Genomic DNA, 24,495 nt, shown 5'->3' on the forward strand with positions numbered 1-24,495 from the left:
TAATCTTTCATGCAATTCCACATAATTATTAATTAATTAATTAATTTAGCAGACGCTTTTTATCCGAAGAGATTTACTGAATTTAAACAAAATAACAAGTACCCCTGATAATCGGTATATTTAAACGAAACGTCTATCAATAATATCCATGATTTGCAACAGCTTTAATTTAAACAGTACATATTATAAAACAACAAAAAAATGACTGCTAACTTTACTGTACAGCAGAGGGCACATGAATACAGTCCTGCGTCAGAATCATGTAATCTCTGTTGTGTGACTTCACCCACCCCCCAATACAATAAAGCGGTGCTTGCTGGGAAATGCCGTTTTATTAACATCGATTCCCCATCTTAAAAAACAAATGGGATGCCGGAGTAAAAACAGCATTTCCCACAAGCCTGCGTACAATGTACGCAACGCCTTCCAAGGGTAAACGCCCTATTGAAGCGTCACCTTATGAATATGAATTTTGAACAGCCCTCTTGCTTCTGATGTTTGCCGACGTTTATTAAATAACCTGCATATAATTGTATAATTAATGAGGTTCAGCCGTGCCCCTCCCTCCTGCTTTTCTTTACGGTTGAGTTTCTTCTTCCAGTGTGTCTGTGTAATGGCGCTATTAACAGCAGTAGAGCCGCTCTGAAAACAGGAAGGAGTGAAAAAAAACTAAAACTGGATTTACAATGCTATAAGTTCCCACGGGATCGGTGTGCGTTATAACGTTGTTTTTTTTATTAACTTTTTATATGTATACATTTATATATATATATTAATTTCACATGCCAAAAATGGAAACTGCGCGGGCTCTGGTGGTGGAAGCTAGGCAGGTTGATGATAGTTCTTCGCCAGCGATTGGGACAGCTGTATCGGACTCTGAAATTGGCAAAATGAGTAGCAAGTTAAAATGCAGCAGCAGCTCTGTTGTTACTGTTACTGGTGCTGTAAAAGCAGATTACGATGGAGGCGGTGGTGGATCGAAAGCAGAGAGCACGGAGTTGCGAGTGGCTTCTGCCCCGTTCCTTAATATTTCAATCGGGAATGGCACTCAGCAGGTCCCGGCTGCCTGTGCTCGTAGTACGGCTGGCAGTTTAACAACCAACACCAACTCGCTGCTGCTCAGAAGGAGACGACTGAAGAGGAATCTCTCCGCTGCAGCTGCAACCTCGACACCTTCTGTTGCTGCCGCTTCTCCCGACGCCTCCTCCACATCAACACCCGCTCTATCTTCAAACCTGAACACCCGGAGCCTGGACAGAAAGATGCTACGCCGGCACAGGCAGGTGATGCAGCTCCAGTCGTCAGACAGGGAATGGGTGAGAGCGGATCTGCAGAGAGGGTGCCTGCACGTCCATGACAGGCTGATGCCCTCCTATTTTAGGCCAGTCCTGTGTACACTGGAAAGCACCGCAGGAGAGGTGGGGGGCAGATTGAGCCAGCAGGGCAGCAAAGGTGGGGCAGTGGTGAAAGTGATCGGCAAGGGGGCCAATGTTGCAGATAGCACCAGCAGATTGAAGAACGGTGTTGCTTTCTCCAGGATCGACAGTGCAAACGCACGAACAAGGGCTTCTGATGCGGTGAACAGCAATGCCAAGTCGGGGCATTTGAGTTTCGTAAAAAACGACGATTACATAAACGGACAGTCAGCCACTTTAAATGGCAGACTTAGATTGCCATTAGAAAACACTAGCCATAGGCAACAACAGGATACAGGCTTTTTAAGATTGGGTCCATTGTCTGAGGATAAAACTTTAACCAGTCCTTCGGACATGCATGTAACTGCCAATTTTGGATTGATATTAGACGGCCCTGGCACAAGATTATTACACAACGAGGTAAACACTTCTAGTCTAAAAAACTTTGCATCGAATTTTGAATGCACCACATACGATGAAGTGAGTGGTACAGTTTCTATCAGCGGGAACCCGGATTCCATGACTGAGGGCATGGTGTTGGATACCGATAGTTTCAGCCTGACCCCAACTGTGGATAGTGCAACAGGAGGACTGGAAGCATTTGGCAGTTCTTCTGATGAGCCGGAGCTGGACTGTGCAGCCGCCAGTGTGGTTATAAACTCTACTGCCAGACAGCTGCCATCTCCAGACATTACTAACGTAAACAGACCATGTGACAACGAATCCCCGAACGACGAGGCGAACAATAAGAGGGGTGTCAGATATGAAACACCGAATTATAGCAGGCTACTATCTTGTAATTCTGTGGCCCGGCCGTGCCAGACGGGAAACGTGTCAACTAGCCAGGTAACTAAGTACCCTCGCACTTTGACAGCCGCACCACCATCTGAACATTATTCCATTCCAACGCTGTATGTCCAGCTGCATGGGGAAGCTGTGAGGAGGCTGGACCCAGGCGAAAAGCCCCTTCAGATACAAAATGACTACCTCTTTCAACTGGGATTTAAAGACCCTTGGAGAGTCCAAGAAGAAGGCATGGACTCCGAAATAGGCTGTCTGATCCGGTTTTATGCAGGTAAATTTCCATTATAAAACGGTTATGGTATATGCATCTATTTACTTGCATGGACTTGCTTTATTAAATTGCTTGGGGTACTAATTGTGTACTAGTAATCGTGAAATTATTTTTGAATTCGGAACAGAAACAGGTGTCGACACATTTTTGTGGCTCAGTGTGGCAGTTGTTTATCTGTTGAAAAAATACACACATGTATCTGCCAACAGCTAGTTTGACTAACATTAATACAAGATTAGCTTTTCCCTGCAATGGCAATATATCATAAAGGTTATCAGTCGGATGCTACTCCTGTCACAGAGGCAAGTCAGCAGGTAGAAGTAGTTGACCCTAGCATGAGAAACACACCGGGCTGAAAACATTACTGTCAGCCTGCTGGGTAAGACTGCTTACAATAAAACACGCCACTGGATTTTTTTTTCATGAATTGCATACATTGGTCTTATTTTGAAATATTTATTTGTAGAATTTGTGTATAACAATCTAAGTGTTGCCTTCTTTTATTGTTCATTGCCCATTTTGTATAAGGCGCCAAGTAAAAAGGGTTGGCGACCATTGCATAGCAAACCTTATAACCAGCACTTTTATAATTAAAACAAAAAACGTTTGACCTTTTCAGTAGATAACATTTCATGAAATTGTGTAAAAAAAAAATATGACAGGTCCATCTCCCAGGTGCGCAAAGTTGAAACCTTCTATAAACAAAACACAAGCATTAAAATGTGACTATTTTTTAAATTGTTCAACATGTCACATCATTCTTATGAAAAACCTCGACTTCAGCTGTACCCGCACTGGGCGAGAGCGAATAATTTAGAAGTCACTGCAGTCAAATGGGAGTATCCACACCAGAAGCGAGTGTGAAAGGCCACCCGGGTCAAAAACGCGTTATTTAGTACACTTTCTAATTTATGGAAGGCCATCTGGGTCAAAAACGTGCTGTTAGTACCCGTTTCAATTACATTAGTACGTGTAGTACTGCGATACACTACGCGTTCTGTTTTGTCTGCTACATGTACAATTTTTACTACACTTAAAATTTGTGCCAATCCGTTCTTAAGAATTTAAATAAGAGCCAATGAATTTAAAGAAAATAGTACTCTTCCAAAAGTGACAGCGAAGCTTTTGTAAACGGCGAGTTAAGAATAATACAGTGCGCGCTACACTAGATGTGGTCTTTAGTGGATGCTGTTGTTTTTATTATTATTAATATTATCAGTAGTAGATGCAATTACGTTTTTCAATGCAGATTCGTTCTACTGGTTACTTTTCTAACGTTCTGCATATCCTTGTTTACTTTCGCTTTATGCTTTGGGGGTGCACAATACAGTGGCATTGTGTTATAAAGTAAAACGTGCTTAATACGCACTGACACAACCTTTAACGATGTTGCTGGAATGTTGCAATTTATGTTAATGCTATAACGTTGTATGTTAGTGGCTTCTCCGGGATTGCAGCTGGAGTATTTTAAGATGTTAGTGATGTTACATAACGCTGGGTCTCAATAGTCGGCGGGGCTTCTGGCAGATATTGTAAACTAACGCCTCAGGTGCTATACAAAATAAAATAATAATAATAATAATAATAGACTGTGATGACCCATACTATTTTTGACAGTAAAGCAGGAGGCTGAGAGATAACAATTATTAACAAATGTATTGTATCGATCAAGGTTAACGCTGGCAGGCTCATCACATAGGGCCAGACAATCCACACACAGGTGGAGGGCGGGCGTGAACCCGGGACCTCTCGCACTGAAGCATAGTGCCGATACCGCTGTGCGGCTCTATGCTTCAGCACGAGAGGTCCCAGGTTTGCCCATGCCCTCTACCTGTGTGTGGATTGCCTCGCCTTGTGTGATGCGCCTGCCAACGGGAACCGAGATTACTACATTGGTGTTAGTAGTGGGATGCAGGTACCCCAACATGCACTTGTCGGACTGTAGCCTGGTGAGAAAAGTCCGGGGCGGACTTGAGGCTGGCTGGGGAGAGTGTAGCGTGCACGGGGGAAGGCAGCAGCAGCAGCAGCAGCAGGGCTGGTAGGTGACATAATCACATACGAAGACATAAGCCTGATATACACTCCTTGCAAAGGAGCCGGCTCGTATAGCGGTATCGGCACTATGCTTTAGCGCAAGAGGTCCCAGGTTCACGCCCGCTCTCCACCTGTGTGTGAATTGCCTCACCCTGTGTGAGGCACCTGTATGCAGGAACCGACTTCGTTACTGTATTATACTTGATAATTAACAAGGTCCCTGTCTGGGCCAGGGCCACACCACGTAAAATAACAAATGCTAAACCTCAGTGAGACAGCTGCACTCTCTCGTCACCATATTTTCAATATTCCTTATTTTAAATTGATGTCTTGTCTAAATGATTCACCAAAGGTTATTGGCTACTGTGCCAATTACGTTGTTTATAATAAGCAATTACAAGTGAATACGTTGATATGACAAGCCTCTAATGCAAAATGACTATCCACCAATGTAGGATATACGTAGTTCGTGTCATTTTTTTTTAGAACACGTACCAATTAAACTTTGTACATGTAGTCATTTCTGTGCTCTGATTGGTCCAAATGAGTTTGAAACGTGTACTACATAATGCGTTTTTGACCCAGATGGCTTTCATACTCTTTTGACTTTAGTATGTGTTGTAATTCTAATTACCACGCTACTAATTTGGCCAATCATATCGCTTAACATGAAATGTGAACCAATGAATTTAAACAAATTTTGCATGTAATAAATTAGTTAATTAAAAGTTGCCTTACATCTGCCATTTCCCCCCAGTTCGTGATTGGTCCAAATTAATACGTGTACTAGGTATGCGTTTTTGACCCGGATGGCCTTCCATAAGCAAGCAACGCAAGCAACGTTGCTTTGAGAATTTCATGTCGTTAATAGAACCTGTTTCTATTTCTTTTTTTTTTTTTTGTCGCGCGACTGGAATGACACTGACCAATCAAAGGAAGGTTAACACCTTTGTCATGCCTCAAAACAAGTTAATCATGGATGACGAAAAGTTAATTTATGAGGTGCAGCATTATCCATTATTATAGGATTGCAAACTGGATGACTACAAAGACACCCAGAAGAAAGACAATGCCTGGTTGGCTTGAGGGTGATGCATTTAGCAGCATGAGACATTTTATTTCTGATTATGCAAGATGCATAAAAATAGGTTTATTAATAAGCAAAAATATACCGGAGCATACATGCAGTCTACATATCCAGCATTTAAATGAAACATGTGCACTTTTGCTGGCTTTTAAAAATTACACAAGCGGTCCCACATTCACACAACTTGAACATGTTTGTTTTTATGATAAATAACATTTTGTTCACTAAATTGTTCTATGGCACAAATCCATGACAAGAATGTCTTTACATAAGCATAAAGGTAATTTTTGTGGAGATTCACCAAACAAAAATATTGTTGAGGTCCTACTATTCTGTACGTTGTAAAACAAAGCCAGCAACACGTTTGTATTCTGTGACACATCCCAACATTACCAAGCTCATAGTTTTGAAGATTATGAACCATAGTTATAAAGCATTTTCTGTCAAGTTCACCTGACTGTTTTAAAAGAAAAAACTAAATAAAAGTAAATAATAATACAAGGTAAGTGGTGGTGATATTATTATTATTATTATTATTAATAATAATAATAATAATAATAATAATAATAATAATAATAATGTTGCTCTTTAAAATGCTTAAAGTTAATAACCAAAAAGGATCAAAGAAGGCATCTGTAAAGAAACACAATTGAGATTGCATTAAGTTAAATGTATAACAGTAAAATAATTTTGTTGAAAACATCAGTTAAACTATGCTACTATTGTCCAGCTGTCTATTGTCCAGTGTGGATGCAGTTTAAGGCCGTCACCCAACCAGACAGGATGCAATTTTTCAATATATATTTATATATTTGTCAACATGGTGTAGTAATTGTGTGCTTTCTCTGACTGTATTTGAACATATATGGCAATAAATCATTGAAGGTTTGTTCGCTAGTCAAGAATTCGATATCACAAGCAGCATCAGTTACGTGTAAATAAACATATATTTTAATTTTTATTTAAATTATAAAAACATGATTACTGTTTTATATATATATATATATATATATATATATATATATATATATATATATATATATATATATATAAAACATATTTTTAAGCTACATGTGAATGTTTTATTTCATTTATAGGGTTTACCTGTATAATAGGATTTTCTATCAAATATAAACAAGTAGCTATGGTGATGTCACCAATAAATTATGTAAATGAGTACCATTGACGGTTCGAACCTTGCTTCGGTAATGTGTTCCAAACCTACAGCTGTACATACCAGAGTTATCCAGTGCCTTCGAAATTGACTCCCATTTATTACCTTTTCAAATCTCTATCTTTTTAAATTGCGACAATCTTTGTGATAAAACTCTGAGTGTTTTTCCACGGCAAGTATTATTTTGACCTCCATCATTTTGGTTACTTCACCCTGCTGGACCACGTGCATTGAAGCTGCTGGACAGATCGAAGTCACCGAATGTCAGTCCACACCAGACACGACTTGGAAACGATCCAAAACAATGGAAATAAATACATGACCCCGCCCGTGCATTCCTATTGGACACTAGAGATACAACCAGTAAGCGTAGTAGTGCGATTTGAGGCCCAGTTCATCAACTATAGTAGAATTATTTATTGTTATACATTTATATATACACATTTTTATTAACTTTTTACGTATTTTAAAGAGCAACTATTATTATTATTATTATTATTATTATTATTATTATTATTATTATTATTATTATTATTATTTTATTATTCGTGTTATAATGCGCAAGTCACCACTTACCTTGTGTTACTACCGATGCCGTTCTGCAAATCTATTTTTCTACTTTATCATAAACGCTGTTGAAGACTGTGACGCATCAGATCACGGGTGAGTGTTTGAGCCATCTGTGATACAGTTTACTTATGAATAATTATACACAGAACAAGGTTTTGTGCCATGGCAAGACTTTTATTTAGTTTTTCCTTATAAACCAGTTCGAGGAACACAGATATGGTTCATAATCTTCAAAACCATGAGCTTGGTAATGTTGGGATGTGTCACAGAACACAAACGTGTTGCTGGCTTTGTTTTACAACATGTGGAACAGTAGGACCTTGATAATATTTTTGTTTGTTTGATGAATCTCCACAAAACTTCAGTTTATGCGTATGTAAAGACCTCCTTCTTGTCACAGATTTGTGCCACAGAACAATTTAATGAACAAAACCTTATTTATTATAAAAACAAACAGACCAAACATACAAAAAAAGCCGTAGCTTTAAATGAGGTCACATGTTCAAGTTGGTGAATGCGGGATCTTTTTGTGTCGTAAAAGCCAGCAAAAGTGCACATGTTTTATTTAAATGCTAGATGTATAGACTGCATGTATGGTCAGATATATTTTTTCTTATTAACAAACCTATTTTTATGCAACTTGCTTAATCAGAAAGAAAATACCTCTGTGGTATAAATGCACCACCCGCAAGCCAGTCTGGTACTACATAAAATGATGAACTTGTTTTCAGGTGTGATGTGTTTTGAGGTGTGTTTGATGTGTGTCAAGGGTGTTACCTTGCTTCATAAGAACATAAGAAAGTTTACAAATGAGGGGAGGCCATTCGGCCCATCTTGCTCGTTTGGTTGTTAGTAGCTTATTGATCCCAGAATCTCATCAAGAAGCTTCAACAACATTACTGGGGAGTTGGTTCCAGATTTCCACGATTCTCTGTAAAAAAGTGCCTCCTATTTTCTGTTCTGAATGCCCCTTTATCTAATCTCCATTTGTGACCCCTGGTCCTTGTTTCTTTTTTCACATCAAAAAAGTCCCTTGGGTCGACACTGTCAATACCTTTTAGAATTTTGAATGCTTGAATCAGATCGCCGCGTAGTCTTTTTTGTTCAAGACTGAATAGATTAAATTCCTTTAGCCTGTCTGCATATGACATGCCTTTTAAGCCCGGAATACTTCTGGTCGCTCTTCTTTGCACTCTTTCTAGAGCAGCAATATCTTTTTTATAGCGAGGTGACCAGAACTGCTCACAATATTCAAGATGAGGTGATACTAGTGCATTGTACAGTTTTAACATTACTTCCCTTGATTTAAATTCAACACTTTTCACAATGTATCCGAGCATCTTGTTAGCCTTTTTTATAGCTTCCCCACATTGTCTAGATGAAGACATTTCTGAGTCAACAAAAACTCCTAGGTCTTTTTCATAGATTCCTTCTCTAATTTCAGTATCTCCCATATGATATTTATAATGTACATTTTTATTTCATGCGTGCAGTACCTTACACTTTTCTCTATTAAATGTCATTTGCCATGTGTCTGCCCAGTTCTGAATCTTGTCTAGATCATTTTGAATGACCTTTGCTGCTGCAACAGTGTTTGCCACTCCTCCTACTTTTGTGTCGTCTGCAGCTTCTGATTGGTCAGTTTCATTCCAGTCGTGCGACGGATAAAATAAAATAAATAAAGTAAACAGGTTCTACTTTAGCGACTCAATTTTCTCAAAGCGACGTCGCTCTCGTCTGGTGTGGATACTCTGACTGCAGTGACTTGTAAATTATTTGCTCGCGTCCAGTATGGATATGGCTTGATTGTTCAATTCCCTAGTTGTCGTATGACAAATTGCAATTTATTTCTTGTCGCCTGTGGTGTGATACTTATAAAAAAGTATAGGTTCTTGTATTTTGTTGCAATACTGCTCAGCTTCGCTTGTCGCATTGTGTCTGGTGGGTAGCAGCCTTTAGTACATATTTTAGATATACTTGTCGAATTCCTACGTTTGCGTTTGCCCTAGAAGGATTCAGCTTGAAGTGCAATTAGCCAAATGTAAAATATATATTTTAAAAAAAAAAAAAAAAAAAAAAAAAAAAAAAAACTTGGAAATCGTACAGGTGTTTGTGTTCAGAGTGGTTGATTCGGTGGGTATGTTTTGTTTTTGTTGTAAAGCACGGATAATGCAAGTTAATTATATGCAGTTAGTTCAGAACCAGTTGTTTTCATTAAGCAGCTATCACTGTATATTGTTTTGAAAACTAAGTAGAGTGTTTCACCTAGGTCAGTACAAGAGGCTTAATGTTCTACAGCTAGCCAGCTATACATCTTGGCACAAATGTAATCCCCAACCAGAGAACTGTATTAATGTTGCAATGCCTCTTTCTGACTTCACTGAGTATCATCTGTGTTGTTTCTAAAGTTAAGCTACCAGGGACATTGCTACTTTAAGTAAAAACTTTCAGACACACTTCACTCTCTGGCACAGTCAATTGGAAGTTATATGCCCTAGTTAAAGCTTTGGGCATTTTGGGCTGGTCACGTGGGTAATCTTTGATGCAGCATTAAGGACGGGACATTTTAATAACTGGAGAAATAATCCTGTTTTGTTTAGCGATGTCTCCTGCTGTGCGGTAGTCTGTGAGAAGCACAGATAGTGCAGGGAACCTTGGCAGAACAAATTAAATAATTGTCATTTTACTCTTATCAGAGAGCCTGTTTTGTTTGTTTTCTTCAAACTGCTGGCACAGATAATTAAAGAAGGTGGTTGGTATAGCTATATTTTATGGTACACTTTGTTTAAATGTTTGGATAGCTCCTAAAGTAAAATTAAAGTTTATGTAAATAAGCAGTGTATAAATACAAATCAACGTAAAATACCATTGTTTTGCATTTGTAAGAATAGAGTATTTAACTAAGAAATGCAGTAAACTGCTTGTGTTTTATAATGATTCAACTCAGTATCTTACTAATAAAATGGCTCTTTAATTTAATTAATGTAGTATCACAAGTTTTAAAATTAAAGTTTATGTCAGTACTCTTGTTTGCTGTCACAGTGCTAGAAACCACATAGCTCAATAGGACAGGAAGTGTCACTTTGGCTAGTTTTACACAGCATCCCATATCTGCTATTTCAAGGTGCCTCGTTCAGTCTTTTTCATGTATTCAAAACAAACCTTCTTTTCTGGTGTTTTACTGGCTTTTAAAATTGGGGGGTTTGCTTACCCTGGTGACCATGGAGACTGTTTTGTACTGCAGGGTGTTTGTCCACACATATTGGCATGTAGGGACTGAAAGGTAGCATGTCGATTCCAACATAGTTAATATAATGTCTTTAAAAGTACTGTGTTAAAAACTCTGACCAGCACATAAACAACATATAACCATTGGGCCATGAATGCAAAAGGCCTATTTGTAAACAATGGTGATTTTAAAAAGATTTCCAAAACTAAATGCTCCCACGAATTTGCTTATGACATCACACAAAGCGGACACATCAAGTTATGTTACTTGGAATGGGTCCTTTTCCGGCTAGTGCTTATTATAATCTTAAATAAAAGGCTGAATCTATTAGGGTACTGAAAAGCTTTGTGGAGTTTGTGAATTCCTTTAATTTAGTGGCTGCACAGAAGCTGAATTCATGGTATTCATAGCCTTGTACTGTCTTTTTGACTGTCTGCCAAGCTCTATTCATAGGGCACCAAGTGCAGGAAGTTCTTGCATTCATTGAGAAAAAAAAGAGAGGGTTTAAAAGCAGGGAAATGGCATTTAGCAAAACACTTACATTTTTCCATGGGCACCAGTTTTCAAACTATTAGGTCACATGCTTAAATTTGACAGAGAGTTATTTACACCAGTCTATCTTTTGCCAGTATAGTCTTGGCCTAGTTCTGCAGAATTTAGATAGAAATGTTGAACAACATACCACATTAGCTTGGTGCAAAAACAATTTTTTGCACATCTACGTTACTGTTTGATTATTTCAATCTACTTTCCATTATATGACATCCCTGTGGTCTGAAAGTTTGTAGTTTATTTCATGAACACTATGCTACTATATGTGGGCACTAAACCAGTGTGGAAACAATTACGTGGTTGATAGTTTCCATATTCAGTGCTTACTGTCCGACATGACTTTCTTTAACAGCAGTTTTAATTTTTTCCTACAAGATGTTCTCTGTATTCTGAAACAAACACCATTTTCATTTCTGAGTGTTTGTCTGAAGGAGCACTGTAATGTAGGAGCTAGCAGGTTGCAATGGGGGTGGAAGATGGTGGCCCTACTGCTCAAACTGCTGATCAAAAATGTAAATGTAGACAAATGTCAGCAAAGGTATGCTTCTGGTAAAGCAGAAGATAGAAGACTGCATACTACAATGAACACCAAGACCACAGAAGACTAAGTTATGCAAGACTATTGTGATTTAAGTGTGTGACTTAATAAGAATTTGATCTTATTGTACTTTCATAACTGCTCTTGTCTGTATTATGATATTCTGTAATGTGATATTTTATAACGTAATACTTTGTACTGTGATATTTTGTAACAATTGTAAGTTGCCCTGGATAAGGGCATCTGCTAATAAATAATAATAATAATAATAATAATAATAATAATAATAATAATAATAATAGCAGCAGCAGACAATTACTGTAGCTGTATAAAGTCGAATTATAGGATGCTGCAGCTTTATGTTCAGCACTTGATATTGAACTATGACTGTAAGTACTGGTGTATTGCAATGTTGAAACCACTTTCCAAGTACTGTACAAACTGGCCTACATGGGTACACAGTACACAAGTTAGTCACTTTAATCATTTTCTCTGAATAACTACGCTTTCTTTAAAGATACAACAATCAAATTACTAGGGCTGTTTTTGTTCACAAAAAATGGCTTATTTCACGGTCTAAAAACAGGTCAGGTATTTCAAGATTAAACATAATGCAGTTGCTGACAAATAATTCAAGGTGAAAGAGTAAGGATAAGCATTTAAGTAAACTTTAACTGTTTTAATCAAATAAATAGCAAAATACACAATATCTAGTCATTTAGCAAATCATTTTTATAAAAAAATAAATAAAAAATAAAATATTTGTTCATGACAAACGTTTTGGCAGCCCTGCTTTAGTGTTTTGTGTCCCACTTTTGCTTTAATTATGGCTTTCAGACATAATGACACCTTGTTGGTGAAATCTGGGCCCATTCTGTTTTGCATATTTCCTTCAGCTCAGACTGAATGGATGCCTAATGCCTAGCTACAGCTTTTTCAGATTAGTCCAAAGCATTTCTATTGATTGAGATATGTGGTTGCGAAGGTCATTGCAGAACTTGTATTTTGTTTTCTTCAAGAATTCCAGAGTTCACTTTGCCATAACCTTTGGGTTGTTGTGTTGGAAGATCTGCCAATCAGCCGACAAGCAGATGGTATCATTGTACTTTGTAGAATGTTTTCATGCATGGCTGCATTCATTCCATTTTTTAATTACGCAAATGTCTCCAGTCGTTAAAATGTTAAAGCACCCCCATAGCATGATCAAACCATTCCATGTTTAACTGTAGATGCAAGGTTTTATTCATCCCTTTTTTTTTTTCCAAACTTCCTCTTGTCCATTTTTGGGAAAGTTATATTTTAGTCTTTTGTTGAAGACAGTTTGCTTCATGAATTTTCTTTAAAAGTGATTTGCAGCAAGATCTAGATCCATAAAACTCTGTGTTCAAGTGCTGAGTTGCCTTTGTGCAGTTCTTTCGAGCACTGTTATACCTGATGCTTAATCTTTCCATGTCCTTGGCTGTTAATCTTGTATTTTTTTTTAGTTTAGGTTTTTTTTTTTTTTTTGCTACTTGGATGACTCTCCTACACCATCATTTTATTTGACTGTCCACTTATTTCAGGTGTTTCAGATTAATTTGTTCTGTGGTACATTTGGATTTTTTGCTCTGATGTGTGGATTTTGCTATTCCATATTTCTTTGATACTGTTCTGTAGCCATTTCCTTTATAGTTTGTTACGAGTGCTTCTCGAACGTGATTCCAACTCCTTTGTCTTGATCACGTCTGCTGTGTTGCCAAAACATTCTTCTTTTTGGAAATAAAGAAGTATTGGAAATAAAATACCTCCTTTTGTGGTTATTGACTTTGTAACGCAACTTAATTACTGTGTTATGTTTTTCATGCTTTCATTTTTTTTTAATAGTTCTGTTACATTTTTACAGACTTTTAATGTAAAGCTGCCAATACTTTTGTCATGAACAAATATTTATAACTCTGTATAGTTTTTTCTTTTTTGATTGTTTGTTAAACTTCCAGCAATTGTGTATTTTGGTCTTGTCATACTAATTATGGCTACCGTACACTAAGTGGGTAAATTTCACGGAAATCTGTGATGACTGAAACAGATACGGCTATTGATTTTCCACAATTTTGGATGGAATCACGGAATTAGGCATTTTGGGAATGGAATTTTACAGTGTTGTGTTTTTCCAGTTTTCTGCTTTTTTTTTTTTTTTTGCTCTACAGCCAGCCAAGTTAACTTATTCATCACGTGACTCGCATGGCTCTGCTGAAACTTGCAAATAAGGCAGAATTTGCAAAGAAACAATTGGGAGGATTAATTATGTGTTTACATTAAAAGGGACGCTATTTAAATTACAATCGGGTGATACACAGTAGAGAACCTGTGTGGCAATGAGTCAGTCAGCACGCCTTTTTTTTAATCAAAGTGTTGCATATTTTATCCTGGTTACGGTAATGCCAGTAAAACACTAAACTTTGTGGAGTACTGTATATAGGATTACTCTCCCATGACATTGCTGGAGTGTTACTAAACTGTTTCATATGTTTTTATTATAATGCCAGCAATAAGATAAACACCTTATTATAATGCCAGCAATAAGCTAAAACACCTTTCTCTGAACTACAGAGTCTGTGGACTAAGACTGTAAACATGATTCCTCACAACAGGATGGACACAACTTTTCATGAACTGTTGAAATGTAATAACGTTTTCCAGCTCATTTTAGTGCCAGGAATAAGCTAAATTATGTTTATAAACGTTGACATGTAAGTGTCTTCAGGCATATGACTGACTGTGCAGCAGGAAAAATATTGCCTTAAAAAAAAAAAAAAAAAAGGTAATTTATTATTTTAACTTCATACATTATAATTAAATTACAATGCCTTGTTTAATTATCAAACATTGATAAAAAGTGGGACAAACTGTTTGACAAAAAACTGAATTTGCTATTCCCCAGAATGGAAAAACAGTAACCCTAAATTATTGTAGAACTGTTCATTGCAAACATTGTATTAAGTATAACAGACGTGTGCAGGGAGGTGTTCACTGTACTAGTTGGGGGCATTGTATACTTTAGAATTAGTGATTTTGAGTGTTTGTGATTTCGCATTATTCACAATTATTGTCCAATTAAAGGGATGACAAGTAAAACACTGATTCCTTGGTAAATGGTTACAGCACTGTTTGGTAATGTATGCACTCTATTACTTCAGGAAGCAAACTGTTTATTTCACTGGAAAAGGGTGGCTGCTAGTTTATATTCAAAATGTGATTAGTGACACACATGCACATTCTGCTCCTGTCACTCACAGTTCACAAACTGTTCATTAAATTAGTGACAGTTGGTTGCGCTGGGAAAGAGGCCAGTATTAGCAGAGAAACCCATTTCTCAAGGAGAATAAGGTAAATGTTGCAGCCTTTTTTTGAAGATGTTGTAGAATAGATTCCCTACACTGCTTATGCTGTGGCCACCATCCTCTGGCAGAAGGCACTGTAGCACCTTAACTGGGGTTGCCAGTTGTTGCTGTTGTAAACCATTCAAGTGACGGTTTGCAAGGAGCTGCAGGACAGCTCAGGGCTAATTGACTGGTTGCCAGCAGCAATGCAAACCAAAAAAAAAAAAAAAAAAAACTACAAGAAATGTTAAAATCAGTTTGGTTGTGAAAGTGTTTGTCGTTATCTGTCGTGTCATTTCAATGGAAGTCAGTGTGCACAAGCAAAGAATCAAGGCAGGCTGACTTGTTGCCACAGATGTTTGAGAGTCACCTTCAGGGTTTGTTTAAAGTCTTATTAAATTAAAGTGTTATTTCATTTTTTCAAATAGCGTTTGTTGTTGTTCTACCACTTTTTAGGATATTGTTTTTTAAAACCAGATAGTTTGAGGATCCCAGCCCTTGTACATTATGTAATAAAAGTCCAATTTGTAGTTTGTGTAGTGGAGCTTGGTCTCCCATTCAAAAAGGAACAACCCAAGGAAGTGACAATGAATCTACCAAGGGGGAGGCTGCATGTTAATGACAAAATGGTCCTTTTAAACACACCGCCCTTTAGTGTTTCAGTGTTTGCCTGTGACCGTGATAGACCATGAGATGGGGGTTGTAGTTTTCTTTATTTTGGGAGTATTAGCAAGTATTAACATTAAGTATTAACATTAAAACAATCAACCGCTATTTAGCTTCAGAATCGCATATTAATTGAGATGCTCCGAAACAGAATATAACAGAATGTAAAACAAATACATTTTATAAAAAATATCGAACAAACAACAGAAAACACGCTTAACCCGTGTGGAGTGGATACCATACCACGCCCATTACAGCATGAACACAAAGTGCACCAATGAAGCACCAGATCGACCGATAAGAAAAACCCGCCCCAATTAGAGAAACTACTTGAAGGCAATTGCCAAACCCCTTCCTTTTTATAATATCCGCCCTTACTGTGACAACACGGCATTTGGATACGTGATAGACTGACTGTATAGTTATTAAAATTAATACATTAAAAAATATGCGTTTTGGTGAAATGTGTCACGTGACCAATTATACTCATATTATTGAACATTTAACTACATCTTTTTAGAGTTTATACATTTTAAAAGTTTGAAATTCCCATCCCTAACAAAGTATTCCTGTCAGTTGTAGCCAAGTTAAATCAGTGCTATAGGTACGATCTAGCATAGCCACCTTGCTTCAAACATCCTGCTGCTTACTTTTTAAACACAGTTAGAATTTTAGATCTGATTAGTCACATTTTCTTTCTTTTGACTCAGTACTGATAAAACAAATTCCTGGGTTGGACAAACAACATGACAGCGAACGTGCTGCATATGTGGCCTTTATTAAAGAATTACAGGTGTCCTTGGGTAACAGAGTTTTGGGACGGTTTCTAATCGAGTTCCACATCTGGAGAACTACACTTCCAACCAATTCAGTGGATACAGAATGTGCAGTCTCACTGTATGGGCAATTCTTTACACAACAGAGAATGTCGGCAGCAACTCTGTTTTAGTTAGGAAGCAATTACCACTGTTTTTATGCATTATAGTGCTCTGAAATATTATCAACTTATGTTTAAACAGATCTGCAAAATCCTAATTTTATTTCATAACCTACCTGGGAAAAATATGTAAATTCACCAGTTTTAAGAAGACCCCGAATTATAGGTAAAGTAATATTATAAATGCTGTTTACTGAAACTCTCCCTTGGCATAATTGCACAGCACTGTCCTTAATAAATGGTCTGTTTTAAGACAGATCACTGTGTATAATTCGTGAATCAGCTTTATATTTTTCAGAGCAGCTGTAGTAGCCTGTTTCAGGGGGAGAAGGATGCAGTTTTGCATGCATTCTGAGCAACACCATATCTTATGTAAGAGAGTGTTGTTGAGAACAGAGGAGTACAAGCAAGAAAGCCCTTGGATGATACGTGCCTGCTGGTGTAAACATTGCTTTATGTTTTATAGATAGCATATTCTTTCTGAGCCATAACAGAGGCATGCCTACATTCTTCAGTAATGGCTAAAGCATGTGGACTGTGGCTGGTGTGCACTATGCAGAGTAGATGTGTGCAGCACTAGGGTGAAGCATCTTCAGCAGGGAAGGGAGGAGTCCACCTGCTGTGATTTGTGTTTGTATTTGCCAGGAATATTGATCAAAACATTGCCATATGTAGGAAGCAAACTACTAATAGCTATGCCCTTCTGACAGGCAATTTTAAATATTGTGCAAACAGATGAAATCAAATTGGAATTGAAATAATACCATCAAACCAAGATTTGCAACGGGATGACATACTAGGGTTGTTCCTGTAAAACAAAACAAAAAATATTGTGCAAGTTGCCAGTGCCTGAGATTACGGACAGTGAGTTCCAGGGTGCTGATGCCTGATAAACTAGGGGCAAGAAAATATATTCCACTGCCCAACTGGTCATTACAGCAGTGAATGCATTTCCACATGACTTAGTTTCTTGGAGAAAGAGCGGCTCACCCGCCAAACCAGTTTTTATTTACATCCAGGTAGTTTTGTGCGTTATGCAAATTTTCCACATCACTAGAGTAGAGAAGGTTCAGTGGTGGTGCTTAGCCATGTCTTTTGCGTACCCTTAGAGAATGTATTTACTGAGTTGCATCCCATTTCTGGATAGCTTATTTGTTAAATTGAGAACATAGGCACTAGTGCATTCTAAAATCATATGTATGTACAGTACTCCAAGCCATATGGCCATCCGTGAAGGCTTTCCATAATCCTCGCACTTTTATATTGTTGAAGGGGTTTCCATTGGTGTCTTTGGAACTTGTCTTGCTTTGACTGAATAGGCCTATTTACATTATTTGCTGATTTACAGGACTTTAGTGACAGAAGTGGGCTGCCATGCTATAGAACTTTTCAATGGATCACCAAATTGTAAATTTAGATTTATTGCATTCCTAATCCAATGAAAACATGAGGATGGGGCAGCTTGCTTCCAGGTTGAGCAAGCATCTGTCCAGCAGATAGTAAATGCAAGAGCTTGTATTTTGGATGAGATACTGTATGTATTATGCCAAACCAAGCAGTGGATAATGCAGTGTCAATCAGAGTTTATAGGATCTCTGAAGAAAATCTCTGATGTAAAGTATCAGAAGAAAACACTCAGATCCAGAATGTATAAAAAGGGAGGCAGTGCATCTGTCACAGGTTGGATTAAAGCCCGGCCAATGTCGTCAAGTGAATGTCCTGGAGGATTTTGAATTATGTTGACACTTGAATTGATGACTAGTTACACAGATTCTAAGCTGAAAAAAGCAAACAGAAAAAAAAATTTGATTGAATAAAAGAGATTGACACAGAAAACGTCAATTTTTTCTTTCACTGACTTGATAGAGAGAGAGAGATGCAAACAGATAAATGACACATAGTAATATATCTGATTTGTATTATTATTGTTCGCTTGTGTTTTAACAATTGCAAATTGTTGTTTTGATGTGTTTTAGTAAAAATTATTTCACATACTGTGCACTTAGCCACGGTTGTTCGTTAGTCCTTCAGCAGTCTTGTGCTCCGTGTGAAGCCAGCAGCTCTGCTACTCCTTCCCCGGGATCGAAAGCCTTAAGCCAGCCACTGGTGCTGTCTCATAAGCTGCTAGCTTCGGTTGCAGCATAAAATAAAAATTGTGTTTTTTATTATAAAAAATATATTTAAATAACGGTAACTGTTTTGTACGAGAAGAAATTGTTTTCTCTGTTTTTTTTTTTTTACAGAAATACTGACGCGACTGCTGGGCTCAGCTGTCCTGTGTTGGCAGAGACGTGCACGCTGGGTCAATCTGCTTGCAGCTTTTCCCACAGTGTCTCTGTACCACATTAAGATCTGCTTGCAGATTTAGTATGAAGACTGTTGGGACTCTAGCAGTAGGCATTCCTTGGGTTTTGATCTGTTGGTTAGCCAAAAAGCGTTATAGGTGGGCATCCCTATAACTCTCCTGTGGTAAGTGTAGGCCCCAGACTTGCTACCGTTCCTGCCAGTACTTTTGTACAAGGAATGAGGTTACCCTTCCTATTCACTAGTAGTTGCTGGGCTCAGCTCTACTTCGGATCTGATTGCTTCCAGTCTTTCCCACAGTGTTTTGTTGCCGCTCTGGTCTCTGCAGTACCATTGCGAGGGCTGTCACGGTGACAGCAGGCTTCCTCCAGTCTTAGGGCTGTGTTATGTTAAGCCAGAAGCTATACAGGTGGGCATCCCTGCATATTGCTTCTTCTGTAACCTTAGATCAGTGATCTAACACCGTTCCTAGTGAACGAGGTTACCGTACCGTACTGTTGCACCATACCGTGCACCTAGGGTACTGTGTGCTATATACTATACCGTACATATATTATCAGCACTATACCGTACCATTTGTACCATACTGTGTATACTGTGCATTGCCCACCATATTGCACTGCACTATATGTGCACTGTCTCTGTGCACTCTAAAAAACTAAATTGTTGCACGGTACTGTGTTTACTGGGGTTGTGCACTATAGAAAATAGTGCAGGTGTTAAGCATTTGATACGTTGATACTGGTGATGTAGGCTGTACTGATAGTAATTACAGTTCAAGGTCGTTTGCATTGCACACCACTGCATTTGCATTATGCCGTGGTTTCATTCGTGTGACGTTTGCAAGAAAGGTCTCCCCACGGAGGACAGGCATGGCAGATGTGCTGCCTGTCTGGGTCCGGACCATGCTAAGGAGGCACTTGCCGACCGTAGCTATTGCGAGTTTTGTGCATCCTTTTCTACTCGTACATTAGAGAAACGAGTGTTGCACAGCTCTGTAGAACGTTTGCTGTCCGTTCCACCTGTACAAGGCTCCCCTTCATCTTCAGCTCAAAAGGGAGCTATAGAAGACATAACTGAACATTTGACTGCACATCTGCAATGCAAAAAATATATTCTAGTATGCAGGAATTATACAGTTAAAGATTTAATGCTGCACACATATTGAGGGATATCTTTTCATTTTTCCTGAAGATTCTCTTTGGATTCAAAGTTACTATCTTTTTTATAAATTTGCCTGTAGACACTGCAGAGCAGCACATGCATGAAAATCAATCCCAGACAGCTGAACGAGAGTACTGTCACAGTGTTAGCACAAAAGGAAACCAGGGAACTGCCAGATTGCTTCTTGTTGTTTGTAGTAACTCAATACTGTGCTTTATTGTATGCTTCCTCAGCCTGAGATTTACTACAGACTGTATACACCTTGGATTTGCTTTTGTTATCGCAGTGAGACCTGACCTAGTGCTGCTTCAGTATCATTAAGGGCATTGCCTTTATTTACAGGACAGTTCCACAGCGAACACTTGGGTTTTTCTTACATTCGCACTGCATTATGCATAACACAATGGAAAGTAAAATTATTCAAAAGTTCAATTGCTCCTGTATACCGCATCTGTCTGATCTAGTCATTTACAAATTCACTAACTCAGGAGAGAGTTAAAAAAAAAAAAAAGTGTAGCCTTGAAGAGGGGAAACAAGTTCTCTTATTTTTTACTATAATTGTGTTTTATAGGGATAATATTTTACATAAAACCCGTAAGAGATTGTTTGTATGAGGCTGTGTGGTAACGTGATGCAGTGCAAGATGTTTAACCACTGGCACATTTCAGTTTGAAGGTGGGCTTTCTCTGCTTGCTGTTTAAATGTGTCATTCTTGATGACTCGCCATGTCGTCTTCCCCCAGATGGTCTATGTGTCACCCACAGAACCTGTAAAGAGATTATACAGTACAGAGGGGTACCTTTACACACCCCTGTGCATGGAATTGTACTTCAGTTTTTGTTTTTTATTCAATATTTTTCTTCAGTTTACATGACACCATTAACATCATGTGGAATATTAAGTTGGCCCTACTGTGTCAAATACTTCTTTTTTTTTTTATTATTTTAAATACATAATCAAATACTGACTGAGAATATTGTACCTGCCATATGAACATTTTGCTGTATGGCTTACAGAAGTCTTAAAGACTGGCTGAGCAGTCCTCTGGACCAGATTATCCCTGCTAAGCTTACTCAGCTGCCTCAAAGGAATTTAGAGAAATGGAGAATTATGAGAATGGTGGCCAGGCATATACATTACATGATCTTATTAGCTACGTACTGTATACATGGGATAATAGATGGTATTAAATGCAATGCTATCAAGGGGATACGTTGAGGCAGCGAAACTGGTTTGCCACATCACGACCCCACAATTCTATGAAAATGAATAAGAGTTTTTTTTTTTTTTTTTAAGGGAAAAGGTCTCAGACTTTGTTTTAAAAAAGATTTAGGGAGCAGTGAAGTATGTACTGTTAAGAGGAGAAGTAATGCAGCACTGATGGCAGCAAGAGGTCAAAGCAATAAGAATGACAAGGCTGCAGACTCAGTGATTTAACAAGTCCTGCAAATGGCTCAGACAAAACATACAATGGAAACATCTGCTATAACATATTCAGTAGGATATAGGTCTACCATGGGCAGTGGGGCCAAGGTGTTTAAATGAGTTGAGGTTCACAGTGTACAGGGGGAGGGGGTTAAGAAATAATGTGGTGCCATGTTGTACCTTTTATCAGTACACTAGGTTTTGTCTTCGGAGTACAGGCTGAGAAACTGTGTTTTTTTGTGGTACCTGATATTTGTTAACTTTCTTCTGACATCTGTTTATTCCAGGCGGTACACAGGGTGTGTGCTGCTGCACAGTAGATGATGATGAAGTGTGACAATTGTTTTTCTTAGCAGCTTAGTCAACCTATTTTTCCTTATCAAACTAAATAAATTATTTAGGTTACAAAAAGTTCTCATAAACAGAGTATGAATAGGTATGAAAGTTTGCTTTTGTTGTGCTTATCTTTGGTTAGCATATATATCTCCCTTGCATCCAGGTACTCCAGCTTTCTTTAATGTGCATAACAGACTTTGCAATGAACTGCATTTTTTTCCTCCTGATATAATTTACTGTTGCATCAAAAAGTTTTCCTCTGTGATACTGTACTTGGAATAAAGTCAGTGTGGTGTGAACACAGCAAGTTCTTGTGTGATTTGTGTTTTTAGCACTGTTTGAATAATTAGACTGCAAAACATTTCTGTAAGAATGCAATTAATGCTCGTCCTCTAATCAAACTAGGCCATTATCGTACCGCCGATGCTATTATTATTTCATATTGCTTCACTGTTTTTATACATTTAGTTATGTGTAGGGCTTAATTGAGTAATTTATTTGATTTAATTTAGTTTTTTTTTTTTTTCTGTCAAACAACTTAATGGGTTTTTAAATAGGCCAAGCCTTCATTTTTAACATACTTATGAGATTGCAACAAGTTAATAAGCGACTAATCTTTATTAAAGCTATAGTGCGTTTTGCTGGGCACGCTATTACAATCGTTATGACGAGTAACTGTATTAAAATGAATAAAGACGAGTTGCTTTGGCATTTAAATGAAAAAGTAAGACTTACCATTTAAAAGCCCATTTAGTTGTTTTCATAGGGGGAAAAGAAAGGAAATTAAACCCATTTTACTATGAACGTGTTTCTTAGTTGTGATTCTGATATACAAATGGATTAACAGGTATCAATTGTAGGGCTCATTATGTCCATCGATTATAAATACTGGATAATCGATTCAATAATTACATTTTTGTAATGCGCATAGTTAATAACATTATTTAAGTTTATCAAGGAAACGTTAGATTACTTGCTGTAACCCTGGTTCCCTGAAAGAGAAGACGACTACCAACGACATTATGTATGGGATATGCCTGCCCATTGGGTAGGTATTGATGAGCTCTCTATAACACAGCTGCTGGTAGGCCCCTTCCTGGGGTTACGCACTTGGTCCCACCCACCGAGGGATTAAAACTATCATCCTGAGGAAGCCATTTATCTTTATCCATCTAACTCGCGAGGGTGACCGATGCGACCTTGCGGTTGGTCGTCTTCTGTTTGAGGGAACCAGAGTCACGGTAAGTAACCTAACGTTCCCTTTCAATTTGAAGACGACCATCAACGCCGATATGTATGGGATAATGTATACCAGAGCCGTCACGAGGGAGAAGGAACGGAGGCATATGAGGGACGCATCAGAACCGCATAACCCAAGGGTTAGCGGTGTGAGCTTACACCCTCGTGTCTAATGAAGGCATGGCAGGATCTACCACATTAAGGTGATAGAACCTGGAGAAAGTATGCACCATAGCCCAGCTAGCCACAGTACAAATATCAGACAGCGAGGGCCCTCTGAAGAGGGCCCAAGATATTGCCAACCCTCTAGTGGAGTGTGCTGCTACCCTCCCAGGTGGGGGCAAGCCAGCACCATCATATGCAGTCGACACTGTGTCCACAATCCAATGTGATAGACACTGCTTTGAGAGGGGCTGTCCTAGGGTCTGTGTCCTGTGACAGACAAGGAGCTGGTCAGACTGACGCAGAGCTCTTGTCCTGTCCACATAGCATTGCAATGCCTGCACTGGCAGAGGAAATTCAATCTCAGCCTCTGTTGAAGGAAACAGGGGTGGATGGAAGGACTCCAGTTCCACAGACTGAGTAATGTAGAAGGCTGTGATCACCTTGGGGAGAAAAGCAGTGTTGGTGTGCAGAGACACCCTGCTGCCACCGTCCCAAATATGCATGCAGGAGCTGTGCACCGACAGCGCCTGCAGCTCACTGACCAGCTTAGTGGAGGTGATAGCCACGAGGAAGGCTGTCTTCATGGACAGGTACTTCAACTCTATGGAGCATATGGGCTCAAACGGGGCCTTCATGAGACCCTCCAATGCAATATCAAGGCTCCATTGAGGGAGAACACTCTTCCTGGGAGGGCGTAATTGCAGAGCGCCTTTAAGAAATCTGGTCTTTTTTTGAAGAGTATAATATTAAATGTATATAATCTTTTTTTTTTTTTTTTTTTTTTAATCTGTAGACTGTACAGATTAATCACATGGCACAGGCCTAGTTTTCAAGACATTTCTCATCATTTTGTTTTGTGTTCAGCTTTTACCCTCTCCCTGCAGTAAATTAACATGTCCAGCTGCTGTGCTCAATGAATAAAGTTACTGTGGCCACTTATAACCAATGGGTCCTCATAATCACAGAATAATGTGAGAAAACGTGATTTAAACATATTTTAACCAGTACATGTACTCGGTGTATCTATCGGCTTACAGCCAAATCACTTTGAAACATCTATTTGAGGCTAGCAATGTTTGGTGAAGATTTGTGCAAAATGAAGCCAGTTATCGTGTTCACCATATAGAGTGTGACTGGCAGAGATGGATGGGTGGATGGATGGACAGACACTGTTCTTGCTGTAGAATAGGTGACTGTATAAAAATTATAATAAGATTAATGACTTA

At 38.5% G+C, this 24,495-nt stretch overlaps 1 protein-coding gene across 1 annotated transcript in view; it reads left to right on the forward strand.

Annotated features, from left to right (window-relative positions):
* Positions 1 to 559: 559 nt before the first annotated feature.
* LOC121313097 (PH domain leucine-rich repeat-containing protein phosphatase 1-like) overlaps positions 560 to 24,495 on the forward strand; it is a 133,286-nt gene continuing 109,350 nt past the window's right edge. Inside the window, exon 1 of the mRNA XM_041245259.1 lies at positions 560 to 2,490. Within this exon, the coding sequence (XP_041101193.1) occupies positions 783 to 2,490 (1,708 nt within the window). The 5' untranslated portion in view covers positions 560 to 782. The remainder of the gene's footprint in view (positions 2,491 to 24,495) is intronic.

Source organism: Polyodon spathula, chromosome 3 (genome assembly GCF_017654505.1).
Source record: "Polyodon spathula isolate WHYD16114869_AA chromosome 3, ASM1765450v1, whole genome shotgun sequence".
Lineage (NCBI taxonomy): Eukaryota > Metazoa > Chordata > Actinopteri > Acipenseriformes > Polyodontidae > Polyodon > Polyodon spathula.